This window comes from Canis lupus, chromosome 35 (genome assembly GCF_011100685.1).
Source record: "Canis lupus familiaris isolate Mischka breed German Shepherd chromosome 35, alternate assembly UU_Cfam_GSD_1.0, whole genome shotgun sequence".
NCBI classification, from domain to species: Eukaryota; Metazoa; Chordata; class Mammalia; order Carnivora; family Canidae; genus Canis; species Canis lupus.
The window spans coordinates 24,892,479-24,910,610 of record NC_049256.1 but is presented as its reverse complement, the minus strand read 5'-3'; the positions used below and the strand labels follow the sequence as shown (position 1 = coordinate 24,910,610).

At 40.1% G+C, this 18,132-nt stretch overlaps 1 protein-coding gene across 4 annotated transcripts in view; it reads right to left on the bottom strand.

Annotated features, from left to right (window-relative positions):
* Positions 1–18,132, bottom strand: part of CARMIL1 (capping protein regulator and myosin 1 linker 1) — a 312,127-nt gene that overhangs the window by 84,548 nt on the left and 209,447 nt on the right. For all 4 annotated transcript variants that reach the window (XM_038584305.1, XM_038584306.1, XM_038584307.1 and 1 more), the window contains exons 23-25: positions 16,906–16,999; positions 9,244–9,342; positions 5–133 (exon numbers count right to left, since the gene is read on the bottom strand). In XM_038584305.1, the coding sequence (XP_038440233.1) occupies positions 5–133; positions 9,244–9,342; positions 16,906–16,999 (322 nt within the window). The remainder of the gene's footprint in view (positions 1–4; positions 134–9,243; positions 9,343–16,905; positions 17,000–18,132) is intronic.

Genomic DNA, 18,132 nt, shown 5'->3' with positions numbered 1-18,132 from the left:
TCACCGTTTTAGAGTTTTTAGCATCACGCATGAGCCTTTCTGCTGACTTCAAGTCTTCCTGGACAGCATCTCCCACACAGTTTCGTAAAGAGTTGAGGTGGTCCTGTACCTTCACACATATCCTGTCAATCATCTGCTCCAGGCCACAGAGGGACAGTAAGCATCCAAGGCAGCACAGACAACAGCACAGAAGAAAACGCGGAATGAATGAGGGCAAAAACATTTTCTAGCTGAAACAGGCAAGAAGGCAGCTTATAGCCAGTTATAATTTACCTATTCATAGTGGCAGCCTTGGGCAACATGAACTCCAGTAAAACATCTCCGGGGCTTCCGTCCCCTTTCCTGCTCTAGGAAATGCATTGAAGTGCGAACTCCTTGATGATTCAGAATTTCCTGGCTACTCTGTGACATTTCACTAGGTAGTAGCTCTCCTTTATTTACTTTTATTGGGTACCCTCTGTGTTAGACATAGTGCTGGGTAGGGAGGAGGGAGGACGCAGAGAAATGGAGCACGTCATTTGGTGATGGTTGAAATGACTACAAGATGGTGCCCACAGCCAGTTGGGTCTCAATATTACAGAATCATAACATCCCTGGAAATTAATATCTTTCAAGCTAATTCTATTATATCAGGTACTTTCCCACATGAATTAAAAGCCACTCCCCTGCCCCCCAAAAGCAAGTTGAGGTTTTATTATTTTAACGCAGGCAATAGTAAAGTTGATAACCTTTAGTTTCTATTCTGTGGGAGCCCTTCTCTCAGGTTAATTACATCTGAATCATTTTTGGTTACTCCACAGACCCAACCATGAAATCCAAAGGGAAGTGGTAAATCACTATTACAGACAAAAAAATATTATATATGGGTAAGATTATGTCCTTTTGTATTTGAACTTCTAGAGAAAAACACAAAGAAAGCTAAGAATTCTAAAGAAAGAGATAAACGGTGTGGTTTACAAAGTTTCTCCAGTACTTGGATCAGAACTGCAAGCTATTTTATGTTCTTAAGTTATTAATTCTTCCAGAGACCTTATAACATCCAGAGTCCCATCACATCTGATATAATTCATTTGGCAGAGATGACACTCTAGTAATGTTTTTATCTAAGTTCATGATTGCTCTATTTTGAGTTATCTGATCTAACAACCATAGGAAGTCAAAGTCAGCCCTCGTTCCACCACAAGTTCTGCAGCTATAGAGACTTGGCTACACTGCTCAGAAGACTTACGGTCTGGTTAGAGTGGCAGCATCACCATCCTTCCTGCCCTCCTCTTCTAGAAAATCAGGTTCATACCATCTACCCCACTTTCCTTTCTAATGTACTTTGAAGACAACACAGGAAAGTAACACCACTTAGAACACCTTTCCCTTGACAAAAGGTCACTAATGTCGACATTAATGTACATTAAGAACAGCTCCTATTGCTATAAAATGTCCTGAGGTTTACAGAAGCGAAGGATCTGGAGCTCCCCACAGGAAAAAGAAGTTCTATGAATGATGCTTCTAACTAAAATCTAAGCTCGTAGGGAACGATCATATCTTAACTTGATGCGTTTTCACAATGCCCAGAGAGAACTAACTATATGTTTTAAAATATCTTAATTGATATAAATTCTAACTCTTCAAATTGTTGTATTGATCTGTGCTTCCTGAAACAAAGAGTCATCTATAATTCAGATCTTACCAAGAAGAAGTACTTAATACTTAATTTCAAGAGACAAACCACATACTAAGAAAGGAAGTGGTACATGTCTGAAGCCATACAAGACTAGTTTGAGAGGCATGTGGATGTGACACTATGTGAGTTGGTGATCCTTAATATCAGGAGGCCGGAGACTCCTGAAAATGTGTGCCATTAGGCAGTCCCCAAGAAGACAAGTTCTAATAAACTCAACACCATGTTAAGTGGGACTTTTAAAATTATATCCAAAAGAAATGTAAAAATTTAGTTCTTCCATTCAAATAGGACATAAAACCTCCCAAGTCTCAAAGATTTGTCTGAATACATGCTTGCTAAGTTTAGGATAGCCCAACAGATCACGTGCAGATGCTTCACAACCAAAGAGCTCAAGGCCCAGGAAAGTTAACCTGCAGAAGGTGATACAGAATGATTATGTAGAGAGCAAATCTACAATTCTGAAACAAGAAATCAAGCGTTTTGACTATCAGTTCATATTGAAGTCCAGAATGCTCACAAATATGAAAAAGAACAGAAACCAGAAGGGGAAAGACTGTCATCCCTTGGGTTGGCCCATCACATGCCTCCACGGTAGATGACAGTACCTGAGCTCTTTATCTTAAACATTCCACGGAGCCTTAACCACCCCATTCCACTCTTCTCTTGCAGCGCAGAGAAGCTGCCAAAGGCCACCATCTGAGTAGCTCACTTCCTTCTAAGGAGATGTACTCTGTCATTCTTGAACATGATCTTCTTTGAGTCCTAATATGTCTTCCCACGTCCTTCCTACAGACCCATGGCTTCCCCTTGAGGCCACACTGAAAAATCAGTCACAGCCTCTTTTCCACGGTATGGTCTTGCACATGCTTGAACACAGTTATCTCTTCTCCCCTAATCTGTTTTTCTTCAGGCTTCACAGCCCTAGTTCCTCTTGCCACTTTATTATGGTGACAGTCTTATGGTTCCCAACCCTGTCCCCACACCAGGTCCCTTCTCTGAGTTGTCTCTTCCATCCTGGATGCTCATGAAATATACCCCCTCAATAAAACAAACTGGAACACAGGAGGAGGAAATTGGCAACATGAACAGGACCAGTGCCTTCCTTACTGTAACAAGTTTACTTCCATTAATGTGGTAAAGGTCGAATTGGCTTCTCTGGCAGCTAAATCATACCACCGACTCATGTCACTTGCTGATGACTACTCAGGCTTTTTCAAATGCACAGGGCTATAGAACCAAAGTTCAGAACTTAGAACTATTAGTAGCAAATGCCATCTCCACTTGTTATAACTGTTCCCCGTTCCAGCAAATACTGTATTTGCTGGTATTTTATATTCCATGTCAATTTCTTTATCCAATTCAAGAGAAATATACTGAACACCTAAAACTGAATGATGAGATATGGTCCTGAGTCAGATATGCCTTTTGCTGCTAAGCAACTTAAAAGCCTAGAAGTAGAAAGAAATATTCACAGATAATTATAACACAAGATAAAAAGTGCTACATAATATAACATTTACAAGGGCACCACATTTTGCTTACCACTCAAACTCAGCTCCTTTTTTTTCCTACAATAGTGCCTGCCACATAGCAGACCCTTATAAGTATGTATTCAATGGGCACAGGAATGATACAACATTGTACAAGATTTCAGCCAAGGGAGGGATCCTATCTAGTTGAGGTTGAAGGTGGCTTTTCAACTGGGGCCTGAAAGATTTCTACAGATTGAGAAAATAGAAGGGACTTTCAAGCAAAAGAATAAACATAAGCTATGGCACAACCAGACACCTGCAATTCCTATTTCCTGCTTAGGAACAGGGTACTGGGATCCCTGGGTGGTGCAGCGGTTTAGCGCCTGCCTTTGGCCCAGGGCGCGATCCTGGAGACCTGGGATCGAATCCCGCATCGGGCTCCCTGCATGGAGCCTACTTCTCCCTCTGCCTGTGTCCCTGCCTCTCTCTCTCTCTCTCTCTCTCTCTCTCTCTCTATCATGAATAAATAAAATCTTTAAAAAAAATAAAAAAAATTTAAAAAAAGGAACAGGGTACTTCACCATTTGCTTCAACGTGGATGGAACTGGAGGGTATTATGCTGAGTGAAATAAGTCAATCGGAGAAGGACAAACATTATATGTTCTCATTCATTTGGGGAATATAAATAATAGTGAAAGGGAATATAAGGGAAGGGAGAGGAAATGTGTGGGAAATGTCAGAAAGGGAGACAGACATAAAGACTCCTAACTCTGGGAAACGAACTAGTGGTGGTGGAATGGGAGGAGGGCGAGGGGTGGGGGTGACTGGGTGACGGGCACTGAGGGGGGCACTTGACGGGATGAGCACTGGGTGTTATTCTGTATGTTGGCAAATTGAACACCAATAAAAAATAAATTTATTATAAAAAAAAAAGGAACAGGGTACTTTATTGTGGCAGAGAGGATTGGAAAGTTAGGCTAAGGCAACACAGGGTGAGACTCGGCCACATGGTAAGGAGCTGGAACTCGGTGTGGAAGGCACCGGGCATCAGTCCCTGGCTCCTCCTACAGCTGTGAAGCTCTAACAACCCTCACTCTGTAGTAATCCTGGTGGCACAGCTTCCAATGCATAAGATATGGGGCATAGATAGCAAGAGGAGACATGGAAGGTGGATATAACAGTTCTCATAGCACTTGTAAAAGAAGAGGTACAAATGAATTGGTAAAAACACCTGAGCAAGAGGCTGGTGATGAAAATGGAAGGGAAAAACACTTAGAAGGTCAGCAGATGGGCACAGCGACCACTGGCTGGCGACAGCAAAGGAGACATCCAAGATGACCCTGAGGGTTCTATTCTCAGGGACTGATGATGCCACTGAGAGAAATGGTAAAATCAGGAGTTCTAAGGGATAAGTTTTGTCTTAGTAATCCTGTATCTCAGAGCTGCTGAACAAGTGTTGACAAGATAAAACTTTCCAGAAAGAAACAGAGGGAGACCCCAGGAGTCCTCCATAGATGAGGTTGTAAAAATATAAGAGTGGAAGAAACAGCTAAAGGAAATAAGCACTAAGTACAAAACTTAGGAAAAGGTCTACATTTGGAAGATGTAAAGAGGTAAAGAGTCATGTAGAAAGGAGACAGATAAGACCAAAGAGCAGCAGAAAGATATTCAAAATGGCACACTGTCAATGAACCAAGCAATGAGTCTTACCAAAGGTAAGGTAGTCAATCGTGACAATAATTGTGACAGTAAGAGGAAGAGCAGCAACAAACATTAACGGTTTACTGGTGATGGGTGAGTCAGGTACTTCCCATGCTTGATCCCAGTGAATCCTCCCAGCATCTTCAGAGTCATCTCCCCAGATTCACAGATGAAGAAATCAACACTTAGACAAGTTTAAGCATCTAACATCAATTCATACCTACAGGGAAAGCAGAATCCGTCCTTAAATCTGGGTCATCTACACTATCCTGTGTCCTCTCATTAACAGATGAAGAGGGAGTAAAAGGCTGGGGACCTGGGGAACAGGAGACCATGGAGAGAGCCATTTCAGTACAGATGGGGACACATGTGGAACAGTTATGAAGTGACAGGGTAGCAAAGAAATCAAGAAGGCAAGTATAAAAACTACACACGAGAGGTGAGAAGACAATGTTTTGAGTAAACAGCTCCAGGCAATAAAATCACCTTCTCCCTTTTTTAAGTGGTCAGAAAACTTTAAGGGTGAGAAGAGTGGAGCTCAGCAAACTATAGGCAATGCAAGGCCTGTTTTAATTTTTTTTATTTTTATCTTTTCAAAGTATATAAATTTTATGATTTCCACATTAAAAAAAAAATCCATATAGGAAAAAGGACTGGAAAGAAAGAAATTAAGACTGTGTGGGTGAGGGTATGTCTGGACCTGTCTTTATAAATAAAGTGTTATTGGAAGAGCCACCTCACAGACTATGACAGCTTCTGCTCTCCAAGCAGAGCTGAGTAGTTGCAGTGGAAACCTCACAGGCTGCAAGGCCGGAAATATTTACTATTTGTTTTTGTATTTTATATTTGTTTTTATCTGCTGACTCCTGATGAAGAGAGTTTATGAGAAGGAAAAGAACAGACTGAAAACAAAGGTTAGAGCATGGAGCCTTACAGAGGTCATTCCTACACAAAGAAACAATGTGCAGAGTTATGAGACATCACTGTTTCATCACAACATTTTAATACCTTTGGTGTCACCTGGGAATGATGCCTGGCTACATAGCTGGCAGGGACATTAGTCACAGAGGGTCTATTATTTCTGTATTCAGATTTCTGGAAACTTCAACAAGAAGTTTCAGTAAGAAAGAGATAAGTGACTAAAACGATTAAAGTCTAAAAACTGCTAATCATAACCTACTAAGAAATCTCCAAAGAGATAAAGGTGGCAATATACCTACTACATAATGATTAAAATAATTCAGACTGATGCCACCCATGCAGAATTAAACATCCACGCTACGCCTCCTGTGTACAATTTCCTCTGGGTTGAGGTGACGAAACTTACTTTTAAGGATTAGCATTACAGGTTGCTGCAGTAATTTTTTTGGATGGGCAAAATGCCCTGTGAACGAGGGGTAAAGTTGGAAGGATATTATATTAAGAAAAGCCTGCATTACAGCAGCTTATAAAGGAACCCAAGGCAAAGGTTCAGTGTACGATTTTAGGCTCTCATTGCTTTTAATGTTCACTACTGAAACCAAGAAGTAACAGTAAACTATAAAATACTAAGCTAATATTAGCCCCTTGTGGGGAGAAAAAAGGGGGGGGGATTTTTAAAGCATTAGTAAGGGCAAAATACTTTTTTTTTTAATTTTAGAAGAAAATTTTCATTCTTAAAACTCCCTGTTACTTCACTGATATTCATATAATTAATGTTTTTCTTTTTCTCAACATGTATCGCCTTACTTTTTGTTTTACAAAGAGTTGTGTCTACTGTTAAGGTTTCAAAGAATACTGTGAAACATATGGGAATAAAACTCACCTAATCACACCACCTGACCTAACCTTCATGAATATTTTGGTGAACACTCTTTCACAAACCTCTATACAGATCTATGCAGTCTTCCAGATAATTTTACCTACTTGGAATGTTATACGTGATGCTTTTATTATGGACACTTTTCTTTCCTTCTCTTTTAAGAAAAAGCAACAACTGAAAATTAAATTGACATTTGTGTGAGGTTAAGAAATGTGTAAACCATCAAAAAAAAATGGTCTCAAATGACAAGTCAGCTTCTCTCACCCTGCTAAAATAAATACTTTTGGAAACCTGTTGCTTTTTAAATTTTTCTCATGGCTTCCATTTGAAATTTAAAATGTCTAAATTTAAACTTAGACTAACATTTGTATTTTTCTAACTAAGGATATTATTTTAATTCCAGGATGGTTAACTATATTTGTATTTTTGATTAAAGATGAATGATAAAAGAGGTTGATTCCATAAAATAAAAACTAAAAATTTAGTGTACTAATACTCTCATCCAACTTTCTCCTTCTTCAATTCCTAATTTTAGTTAGTATCAATACTTTTTACATTATGATTTCTAACATTCACATTTTTTAATGTAACAATCCTTCGGTTTTCCCCTCTTGTCTTAGTTAATATTAAAATTTTGAACCTACTAAAATGCAGTTACATAATTTTGACTATGGGATCCATAGAGAAAGGAATGTAATCCTATGTCTTTTAACCCTGCAGCTCCAGGTAGACTGCCTAAAGCAACAATTTTGAAAAAGCTTTTCTTCAGCTTTTGACTTCAAGGATTTCCTTTCTGCTACAGTTTCTTATTTATACATCATACTGTGTACTCTCTTATTTTTCATTGTTATGGTGGAGAATTTCCTCAAAGACCTTTTTGTGCAGAATGCCTGGGTGGCTCAGTGGTTGAGCGTCTGCCTTTGGCTCAGGGCATGATCTCAGAGTCCTGGAATCGAGTCCCACATCGGGCTCCTTGCAGGGAGCCTGCTTTTCCCTCTACCTATGTCTCTGTGTCTCTCATGAATAAATAAATAAAATCATCTTTTTTTTTAAAAAAATAACTTTTTGCACATACAGATTATTGGGGGTAAAATTTCTGCATTCATGGCTGAACATATTTATAATCTGTCCCCCATCTGTTTGACAAAGTGGCGAAGTAGAGAATTCATGGGCCAAAATAAGACCCCCACAGAACTTTGATAATATCACTTCATTTGCTTCCAGTAATTGGGATGGACGCTAAGAAATAGTTTTAGTTCCCAAGTAAGACAGCTTTTTGATTCTCTCTGGCACTCTTTAAGACTTTTTTTTCTTTCTTGTAGGTGTTCTGACCAGGACATGTCTAGGTGTAGCTCTTTGGTCCCTTCATTTGGATCCATTTCAGTAGGTCACATCAACCCCAAGATTTATGTGAAATGGTTTTCTACTGTTTTTTTCTCCTTTTATAGTCTGAAGTGCCTATCAGAAGGCTGTTGGTCAATTTGAATCTGGTCACCATTTTGACTTTTCTTTCATATTTTTCATCTTTTTACTGTATATTATAAAGATTTCTTTTACTTTTTCTTCTAGAGAAATAGCTTCATTTGTGCCCTATTAGTTTATGTTAAATTCTGTATTACAGTTTCCATATTTTTCAATAGTTAAACATTGTCTCTTGTTGTTTAGCAGCCTCTTCCTATTTTGTGGATACAATACTCCCTCAAGTCCCACTGAACTTACTAATTACAATATTTTTCAAAGTCTTTGGCTGTGCTCTGAATTAGCCGAGGTCAGATTTTTGGTTTATCTTGCTTTTTCCTTGACGTATTATTTCCCCAAATATCTTATAATCCTTGGTTTGTGTTGATACTTTGGGAAGAAAATATTCCACATTTCTTTTATTATTATAATTCCTTTTTTCTTCTCTAACATTGGCTAGAGGGATGGGAAATAAAGTAAAAAAGAAAAACACTTTAGCGCGTGTTAATATTCAACAGATTCTTTTTAAATTTTTTTTTTTAATTTTGAGAGAGAGAGAGAGACAGGATGAAAGTGGGGACAGGTACAGGGAGGAGAGAAAGAATCTCAAGCTGGTTCCATGCTCAGCATGGAGCAGATGTGGGCATCAATCTCATGACTCAAGCCAAAATCAAGAGTCGGATGCTTATCTGACTGAGCCACCTCGGTGCCCTAATATTCAACAAATTCTTAATTATTTCAAGGAATCTAGGAATTTGTTTCTATCTCACATGAGTGTGAAGGAGGAGAGATGGAAAGGAACACAATGTCCCCAAAGTAGCAAATCTGCTTACCCTCAGATCCTCTCATCTGTAATGATGGGTTCCTAATATTTGGATGGAAATCTAAAATATGTTTTACTGATAATCTTAAAAGGCACAAAATTATCAGCAATTAAAAGCACATTTTTAGCATTAGAATCAGCCTACATTTTCCACACTCTACATCTTCCCCCAAGCTCTATTTCCTTTTGCCATTTTCAGAAACCAGTTCTTGTTATCCCATTGTGGATAATTCAAATGATAGAAATCCTGGGTCCTCTGCTCTGAAAAGTGTTCATTGTGACTGAGTAGGAGAGTATAGTGCCCTCTTACCTGCTGTGTGGTGCTGGTGACGATGCCCTGCTGGAGGCGGTAGGCCTGCTCTTGTAGGTATTTTCGGGTCTCATGATTCCGGAGAAGATAGTTTTCTATCTAAAAATCAAGCACATGGATCTCTCAAGAACACATTTCAACTCAGCAGAGGGTGAAGTGATAAGTGAAAGAACCAGTCGCTGAACTTGAAACCAAAGCACTGATTCACATTCCTGCCTGTGCCTTGACCCCCTACAACACAGTAGACAGGAAGCTGGCTGTCACTGTGATGCACTCTTGGTGTTTGAGTTAGAGATGTAACCTGCAGGTAATGGGAGTATTTTTATGTGACTTGGTAGCTGACAAAGATAAGCAAGGGTTTATTGTCCATGTGGTTGGGGACCCAATTCAGTGACTCTCTGGTTTCTGGCCCACAATCACAATCTCTGTCTCTTTAGCCACTCAGCAGTTCAAAAGCTAAATAAGTATCCCCAAGGGATATGGATGGCACCCTCTGAAACTCTCAGCCTTTAGGTGGGAGAATCCACCGGCACTAGGAAAACTCTATTTTAAAGGAAAAAAGGAGAAAATAAGTACAATATTTGAAGCCTACAAGCTTGGACAACTCAAAGACATATACTAGTTTCATTAATTCCTGAGGTTTTCATATGGTCTCAAAAACAGGACTGACTTTAGCAAAAGCAGAGAAAATAAGAAAACAAATTTCCACAGAAGATAAGACCCCTTGAAGTTGCTTGACAGTTATTTTTTACACAAATAATCTTCAATTAAGAATTCAAATATACAAGTGATAACCAGATTGAAATGAAGTGTTTAAGAAGAATATGCAATGGGTATATACTGAATAACAAGTGCAGGGTTAACTACTGGGACTTATAGATATGTATGAAGATGCCTGCAAAGAATGATTTGAGATTGGTAATTGCACCATCTGGCTTTTTTTCCCTCCGTTGTTGTTTTCCTTTGTTTTTAATAATACCACTTAACCATTTGGCTTTTGTCACTACATTTCCCTGGTTGAGAACTTCTAATAGCTGTGAGGTTCTCAGTATTATTACATTTTCATTTTAATTTTCCATATGCTAAAATAACTACTACCTAACACCAATTAGGTACAATTAAAATACAGAGTATAATTACTATCATCCCTGGAAACCATAGAGCAGAACAAAACATACCCTTCTACTAAACGTAAATGAAGGAATTAAAAAAATAAAAAGATCCCTGAAATAAAACATCATTAAAGTGACACATTAAGACAATGACATTTTATTACATTAATTTTCTCTTGCTGCTTCCCGAAAAGTCATCTCTTTCCAAGGTGACATTACTATCGACAGCAAATGTTTTTGCCAAAAAAAAAATATATATATATATTCTTGCCTGAAACTGAAATATAACAGGCACACACAGTGCCACTCAGCTTTGGGTACTTTTGCTTTGTGATTTGTCCTTTTACATTTGGACTTGGTTAAGCACTGGCTGGGGGCCAGTTGTGAGAGTAGCTTGTTTATTCAGTAGGCTCAGCTCATGTACAGGTCATGCACCCAAGACTGGTTCATATGTTTCCAGACCTTCCCCAGGGGCACCAATGGTGCTGGCACAGGCTAAACCTAGAGGGAATTTTTTTAGAAAAAAAAAACCTATATTCAAAGCACATTTCTAAAGCTAGTGCAAGGGGAAGAATGGATAATGTTTCAGTGTCTTTAATATCAACCACGGGCACATCACCCCAGAAATTATTTGTATCTTGGATTGGCAGGGTAAACCTTCCTTCCCTGCACCATTCCAGGCTGAGGACAAGAACCCACATCCTACAGGCGGAGGACAGAGGGCCTAACTGAAGTCAGGACAGGGCCAAAAGTATCATCATGTTTGCCAGTCCCCCTGGGCAGCAGTGACCTGGAAGGTCAGCTAGAATGCCTCCAGTCTCACTGCTGAAAACAGCACAGCGCAAAAGGCAAAAAGACCTGCATTTCAATGTAGGCCTCTAGTATATATATTATATTATATTATATTATATTATATTATATTATATATTCACACATATATATATTTTTTAGGAATGTAATATTTAAACAAATAAACAACTTCTAAAGATCAAGTACAGAATCCCAATATTGTTCTTTAGTAAAGTAGAAGACTAAGGGAGCCCGGGTGACTCAGCGGTTTAGTGCCACCTTCAGCCCAGGGCCTGATCCTGGAGACCCAGGACTGAGTCCCATGTCAGGCTCCCTGCATGGAGCCTGCTTCTCCCTCTGCCTGTGTCTCTGCCTCTCTCTCTCTCTCTCTCTGTCTCTCACGAATAAATAAATAAATTGGTTTTTAAAAAAGTGAAAAAAAAAAAAAAGTGAGGGCATCCCTGGGTGGCTCAGGGCGTTTAGCACCTGTCTTTGGCCCAGGGCATGATCCTCACGTCCCAGGATCAAGTCCCACATCGGGCTCCCTGCAAGGAGCCTGCTTCTCCCTCTGCCTGTGTCTCTGCCTTTCTCTCTCTCTCTCTGTGTCTCTCATGAATAAATAAATAAAATTAAGAAAAATGTGTTTAAAAAAAAAGATAGCATTGTCAATTTCACCCTCTCTACCCTTGTAACATTGCTATCTTTATATGTCTCCATTTCCCCCTATTTATTTGAGAGAGAGAGAGAGAGAGAGAAACAGGGAGAGTAGGGGCAAGGGGAAGAAGAGAGAGGCAGAAGGAGAAGGAAAGAGAGTCCCAAGCAGACTCTGTGCTGAGCATGGAGCCCAACACGGGCCTCCATCTCACAATCCTGAGATCACAATCTGAGCCAAAATCAAGAGTCAGACACTCAACCAACTGTACCACTCAGACATCATCTTCTTTATTTTTGAAGAAAGAATTTGCTAAATACAGAATTCTAGGCTGCTGGATATTTTTCTTTTGACACTTTAAATATTTCACTCTACTTTCTTCTTGCTTGTATGATATATGACCCAAAGTCTGTTATAATTCTTACCCTTATTTCTCAATAAGTAAGGTGATTTTTTTCACCCTCCCTCTGGCTTCTTTCAAGATTTTTCCCTTGGTCTTTGTTTTTCTGCAGTTTGAATGTGATACGCCTACATGTAGTTTTTTTGGGTATTTATCCTACTTGGTGTTCTCTGTGATTCTTTGATCTTTGATTTGGTGCCCACCACTGAATTTGGAAAATTCTCAGTCATTATTATTTCAACTATTTCTTCTGTTCCCTTGTTTTTCTTCTCCCTCTGGCATTCCCACTGTACGGATGCTCTATCTTTTGTAAGTGTCCCACAGTTTGAAGATATTCTGTTGCTTTTGTCCTCCCTTCTTTTTTACTCTCTTTTTTAAAAAAAAATGTTTATGTGAGAGAGAGAATGAGAGAGTAAGAGGTAGAAAGTGCATAAGCCAAAAAAAAAAAAAAAAAAAAAGTACATAAGCCAAGGGAGGGGAAGAGGGAGAAGCAGACTCCCCACTGAGCAGGGAGCCTGACATAGGGCTCAATCCCATGACCCTGAGATCATGACCTGAGCCAAAGACAGTTGTTTACCTGATCAAGCCACCCTCTTTGCTTTTCAATGGGAAGTTTCTACTGACCTAACCTCAGGCTCAAGGATTCTCCTTAGCTGTGTCCAGCCCACTGACAAGCTCATAAAAGGCATTTTTCCTTTCTGTTATATTGTTTCTGATCTCTAGTATTTCCTTTTGATTTTTTTCTTAGAGTTTCTATATTGTTGCTTACATTATCCATCTGTTCTTGCATGGTTTTTACTTTTTCCATGATAATCCTTATTATACTAATCAGTTATTTAAATTCTCTGTCTGATAATTCTAAAATCTGTGTCGTATCTAAGTCTGGTTGTGGTGTTTGCTTTGTCTCTTCATAATATGTGTGGGTTTTTTCCCCCTTGCCTTTTAGCATGTCTTATAATTTGTTGTTGTTGTTGTCATCGTCGTCGAAAACTGGATATATTTCATAACAGAAACAGAGGTAGTGAGCCTTTTAGTGTGCAATTTTATGTTAATCTGGCTAGAAGCTGGGTTATATTGAATGTCTAGAAATTAAAAAGATTTTAATTGTTTTTATCTCCTGGTTGCTTTCTAGGGATGGGGTTTCCCTAGAAATCCCTTCTTAAATACAGTGTCTTTGAACTTTGCTCAATTGTAATCCATTCTTCTTACACTTGATGTGTTAGTAAGGTGGTAAGGAGGAGAATCGTTCTATAAACTTATGATTAAATTTAGGGTTCTTAGTGGGCCTGAGTCTCTGGGCTTTGACCTACCAAAGTATTGCTTGGCTTCTTTTTTCTGTGAAACAGGAAGGCTGGGATTGTCTTCCACTAGGTCAGATAAGGCTCTAGTAGTATAGTTTCCCTTGAGTGTAAGCCTTGTTACAGACAACAGAATGCTCCAGGTGTATTTCAAAATGGTTACTTGTTCCCTTCCCCCTGCTGCTAAATCTAAAAAGATGAAAAATACATAGGCTCTGCCTTCAAGGAGTTCATAGTCACTGGGAGAAAAAAATATATATATGATTCAAGTAAGTCAAATGATGTCCTAAGGCCAGTGATACAGAAAAAGGGCAGGAAATTCTGAGAACACGAGAGGATATTTTTCCTGTGATAACTTGGTAAGGCTCTTGGAGGTGAAGCCCAGGAGAGGGTCAGGGCCTCACTAAGACTAGATTTCTAGGAGTTTTTAACTCATAATCCGGTCCACATTAAGCCTCCAGTAATTCCTCAATTCCTGTGTAAGCATTTCTCTGAGCTAGTGGCTCCATTAGCTTCTGCCCCTGGTGAGTCCATCTCAGCTTTGATCCACTGTGATTCTCCGTAATCCCATGTGTCCAGTTTCCAAAGGGTGACAGTCTGCTTTGCTTTTGTTTCAAATCTCTGATGGATCTAAGAAGTCACCAATTTTCTGTTTGTTCAGCTTTTCTCTTGTGAAGATAGGCGCAATGAGTGCCAAACCCTTGACCTGTCAAATCTAAACCCTGAAACCTGGGGTCTCTAGGATATGTCTTTTATTAAAAGTTGCTAATATTCTTTGGGAAAATATAAATATGTCTAACATTTTTACGATGCTTATGTTTTGTGCTTTGCAAACTTTTTTTTTCACATACACTAACTGGTTTTGCTCCATGGGCATCACAGGTAAATTACTTGGGTCATACTGTCCTTCAGTTTTCTTATGTGCAAAATGGGGGTATAACAAACCTGTCTCATGGATTTATTTTAGAGATTACCAATGTTAATTTATTTACAGCATTTATAATAGTGTCAGGCACCCAGCATGAACTGTATGTTAAGTGTCAGCTAAACATAGATACTAACTGTATGTTAAAGATTTTATTTATTTATTCATGAGAGACATAGAGAGAGCCAAAGGTACACACAGGCAGAGGGAAAAGCAGGCTCCGTGTGGGGATCCTGATGTGGGACTTGATCCTGGAACTCCAAGATCATGCCCTGAGCCAAAGGAAGACACTAAACCTCTGAGTCACCCAGGCATCCCTAACTGTATGTTTATATAGATGAAGAAACCAAGGTTCAGAAAATTTAAGTAACTTATGAAAATTATAAAGCTGAAAAAAGTTTGATTTAGTCAGATGCTTTTTTTTAAGATTTTATTTATTTATTTGAGAGAGAGAATGAGAAAGAGCACACTCAGGAGGAGAGGCACAGAGAGAAGCACACTTCCCACAGAGTAGGGAGCCCAACACGGAGCTCAATCCTAGGACCCTGACACCATGACCTGAGTCGAAGGCACACACTTAAGTGACTGAGCCCCCCAGACGCCCCTAGTCAGATCTTCTGATACAAATCTTGGATGATTTCTGTTGGCACATCACAGCTTTCCCTTCCCCTACCCCCTACCTTATTCCCTTTTATTCAACAAAGTCTAAGAAGTATCCAAGCATGCATGCCAATTACTGTGCTACTGCTGAAAATCTAAAAAGATGAAAATACACAGGCGCTGCCTTCAAGGGGTTCACAGTCACTGGAGAAAAAAAGATAGGGAGTCAGGTGACTCATACGATGTCCCAAGGCCAGTGACTGAGACAGGCACAGGAAATTCTGAGAAGATTACCTACACAGGGAGGAAAGAGGCTCTGAGAAGTCTTCCAGATAAGCTGACACTTGCCTTTAATGTTGACAAATATTCACGACGTGGGGAAAGCATGAGTGTCCTGAGATCAGAGCGGTGATTCCCAAATTTGTGGCCACCAGGAGAGTTTGTACAAACATGGATTGCTGAGGCCCATGCCTATTTCTGAGACCCAAGAATCTGCCTCTCTAACAAGTTCCCTGAAGGAAAGCAGAGCAGAGAGGCAGAGTTGGTAAGAGATGAAGGTGGCAGTGGATAGGAGGAGGATTCTGGGCAGAATTTTATGCCAGTTCAACGAGAGCAGGCTCTATCCTAAAAAGCCACAGTAGCGGGGAGGGCAATGGAATGGGGAGGGGGTGCCGAAGAGGTTAGTCTGCTCAAATTTGCTGCGAACAAGATGGCTCTTTTTTGACTGCAGCATAGAAAACAAACAAGAGAATGTAATAATCCTGCTGAGACGTAATGAGGCTTGAACAAAAGCATCCATGCTAGGAAGAGAGGAGAATAGAGCTAATGAAGAGATTTATCTATAAACTTGATGACGGCATGGCTATGGAAGACCTGGGAAAGAAAAGTCAAGCGTGGGAAGCTGGATGGTACTACCAGATAGGTGGACAAAAAGGACGAAAGATTTCAAAGATGCCCCAGCTACCAATAGTAAAAGTACAGTAGCCTTCTTCAGATGGGAAACCCTTAGCAGATCTAAAAATCGAGAAAGGTAACGGTAACTGTAGAAAGAGAAGGATGGAGGTACAGCAGAGCAAGAGTATGACTCTGGGCAAGTTTCCAGCCTGGGCAGAGACGGCCGGGTCATAGGCACCATGGACTTTGAAGGGGGAGATCTCTGTCATCCTCTGGGGTGTCAGAAAGGAGGTGGGAATGGATGTGGAATTAGACACATTCATAACAAAGCTGGTAAAAGAAGATCTCATCCACATCCTAAATGTCTTGATAAGAAAAGAAGGGAAGTGGGGCACCTGGGTGGTTCAGTCAGCTAAGTGTCCAACTCTATTATGGGTCAGGTCAGAATCCCAAGGTCATGATCTCAGAGTCCTGAGAATGAGCCCCGTGTGTCGGGGTCTGCGCTAAGCAGGGAGTCTGCTTGAGATTCCCTCTTTCCCTCTCCCTCTGATCTCCCTCCTATTCTCTCTCTCTCTAATATATAAATCTAAAAAAAAAAAGAAAAAGAAAAAGAAAGAAAGAAAGAAAAGAAAAAAGGGAAGGTTTTAGCTGCTGAGGGTAAAAGTTGTGCTGGCATCCAGTTCGACACATTCTCTGAAGGATGAATAAGACGCTATCTGTGCATCAGTGCTGGTATGCTGATGGTGTAAGGATGTTATTCCACCTAAATTTCATGACAAGTTTTCGTATTTCTTATGTCATTCCTCCCTTGGTCACACATTATGCAAGTTGTGATCGCAAGAATTCAAGTTCATGTGAAAAAAACCTTTGTAAGATATAAATATCACACATATTTAAGATATGTGTAAGATATTCACACATTCAGGATTATTGCTAACAAAACTCAATTCAAATGTGGATTTATTATGATTAAGCTATTGAATCTCCAATACCTTTTGCAGAGCCTCTTCTGTTTTTTCAGGGTTTGTTTTTAGGGCTTGAGAAGCATCATACATAGGGATTGGCATAAACCTCAATGTATAGTTCCTAGAAAAAGGAGAAAGTAATATTTATTTAAAAATAATGTCCTACTACCTTACTTCAGCACTCTTTTTTTTTTAAAACCCAGAAACAGTTGCTAGAACGTCTTAGAAAATTCTGAACTAACAAGCTACCTTAGGGCCCCAGATTATAGGTCAACTTTCTTTAGTACTCATATATGCAGCGCCATGGGCCACCACGTCAGCTCAAGTTGTCTTATAAAAGTGACACGACCACAAGGCAACTGATGGTGGTGTTTTCAAAACCAGATTTTCAAACTGGGACTGGAAAAATGGGCCGAGAGAAAGGCTAGGAAGTCCAGCCTCCACCTGCTACTCAGGATTTAGTCACCCAACAGATCTGAACGTATCTGTATCACCACAGTGACACCTGTCAGGCCCAAACCAACAGAGGGAAACTACACAATGAAACCAAAACATCTGTTTGCAGAGCAAGGACTTTAGCATCCACAAAAATAGTCTGTGTAGGCTCTGCACCGCTTTAAACAAGGAGGCCCCAAAGCAGCCACTGTCTTCAGAAAAGCTGCTTCACACAGGCTTCCCGCCAGGCTGAACACTCAGACCCTGTGCACGTCTCTGTGGTCTGCATTTCATACATGGCCTGTGTCCACTGGGCTCAACTCCCAGTGAACCAACTGGTGGAAAACTGTGTTCCTGTATCATCCTCCCTGCTGTTGCACAGCTGGTTGGGCACAAGAGTGCAAAGAGAGTCGTCTTTGTGTAAGGAAATCAACACGGAACTCTGAATCTGTGCCCTGGCCTTGGATCCTGACCCTGCTGCAAACCACTCTGTGCCCAATGACCACAAACACCTGCTCCTGGACCACACACTAGCCCTGGGGATGCCTCCTCTCTCCCACTCTAAACCCAGTTGCCTTTTTCTACCGCACGACACTCAGAAGGATGACCTTCTGAGCCATGTGGTGACAAGTGGGGTGTTCTAGTCCACTGGGATCTCACAGTCAGTTGCCGTGTAAACACTAAACAATACTCACAGTGTGATTCTGGTGGCTATTTAGATGGCTTCTACTGGAAGAGTAAATTAACTAACTCCCAAAATACGGTATCATCAAGAACTAATAGAAGAAATAAGCAACTATCTTAATAAAAGTAGTCATC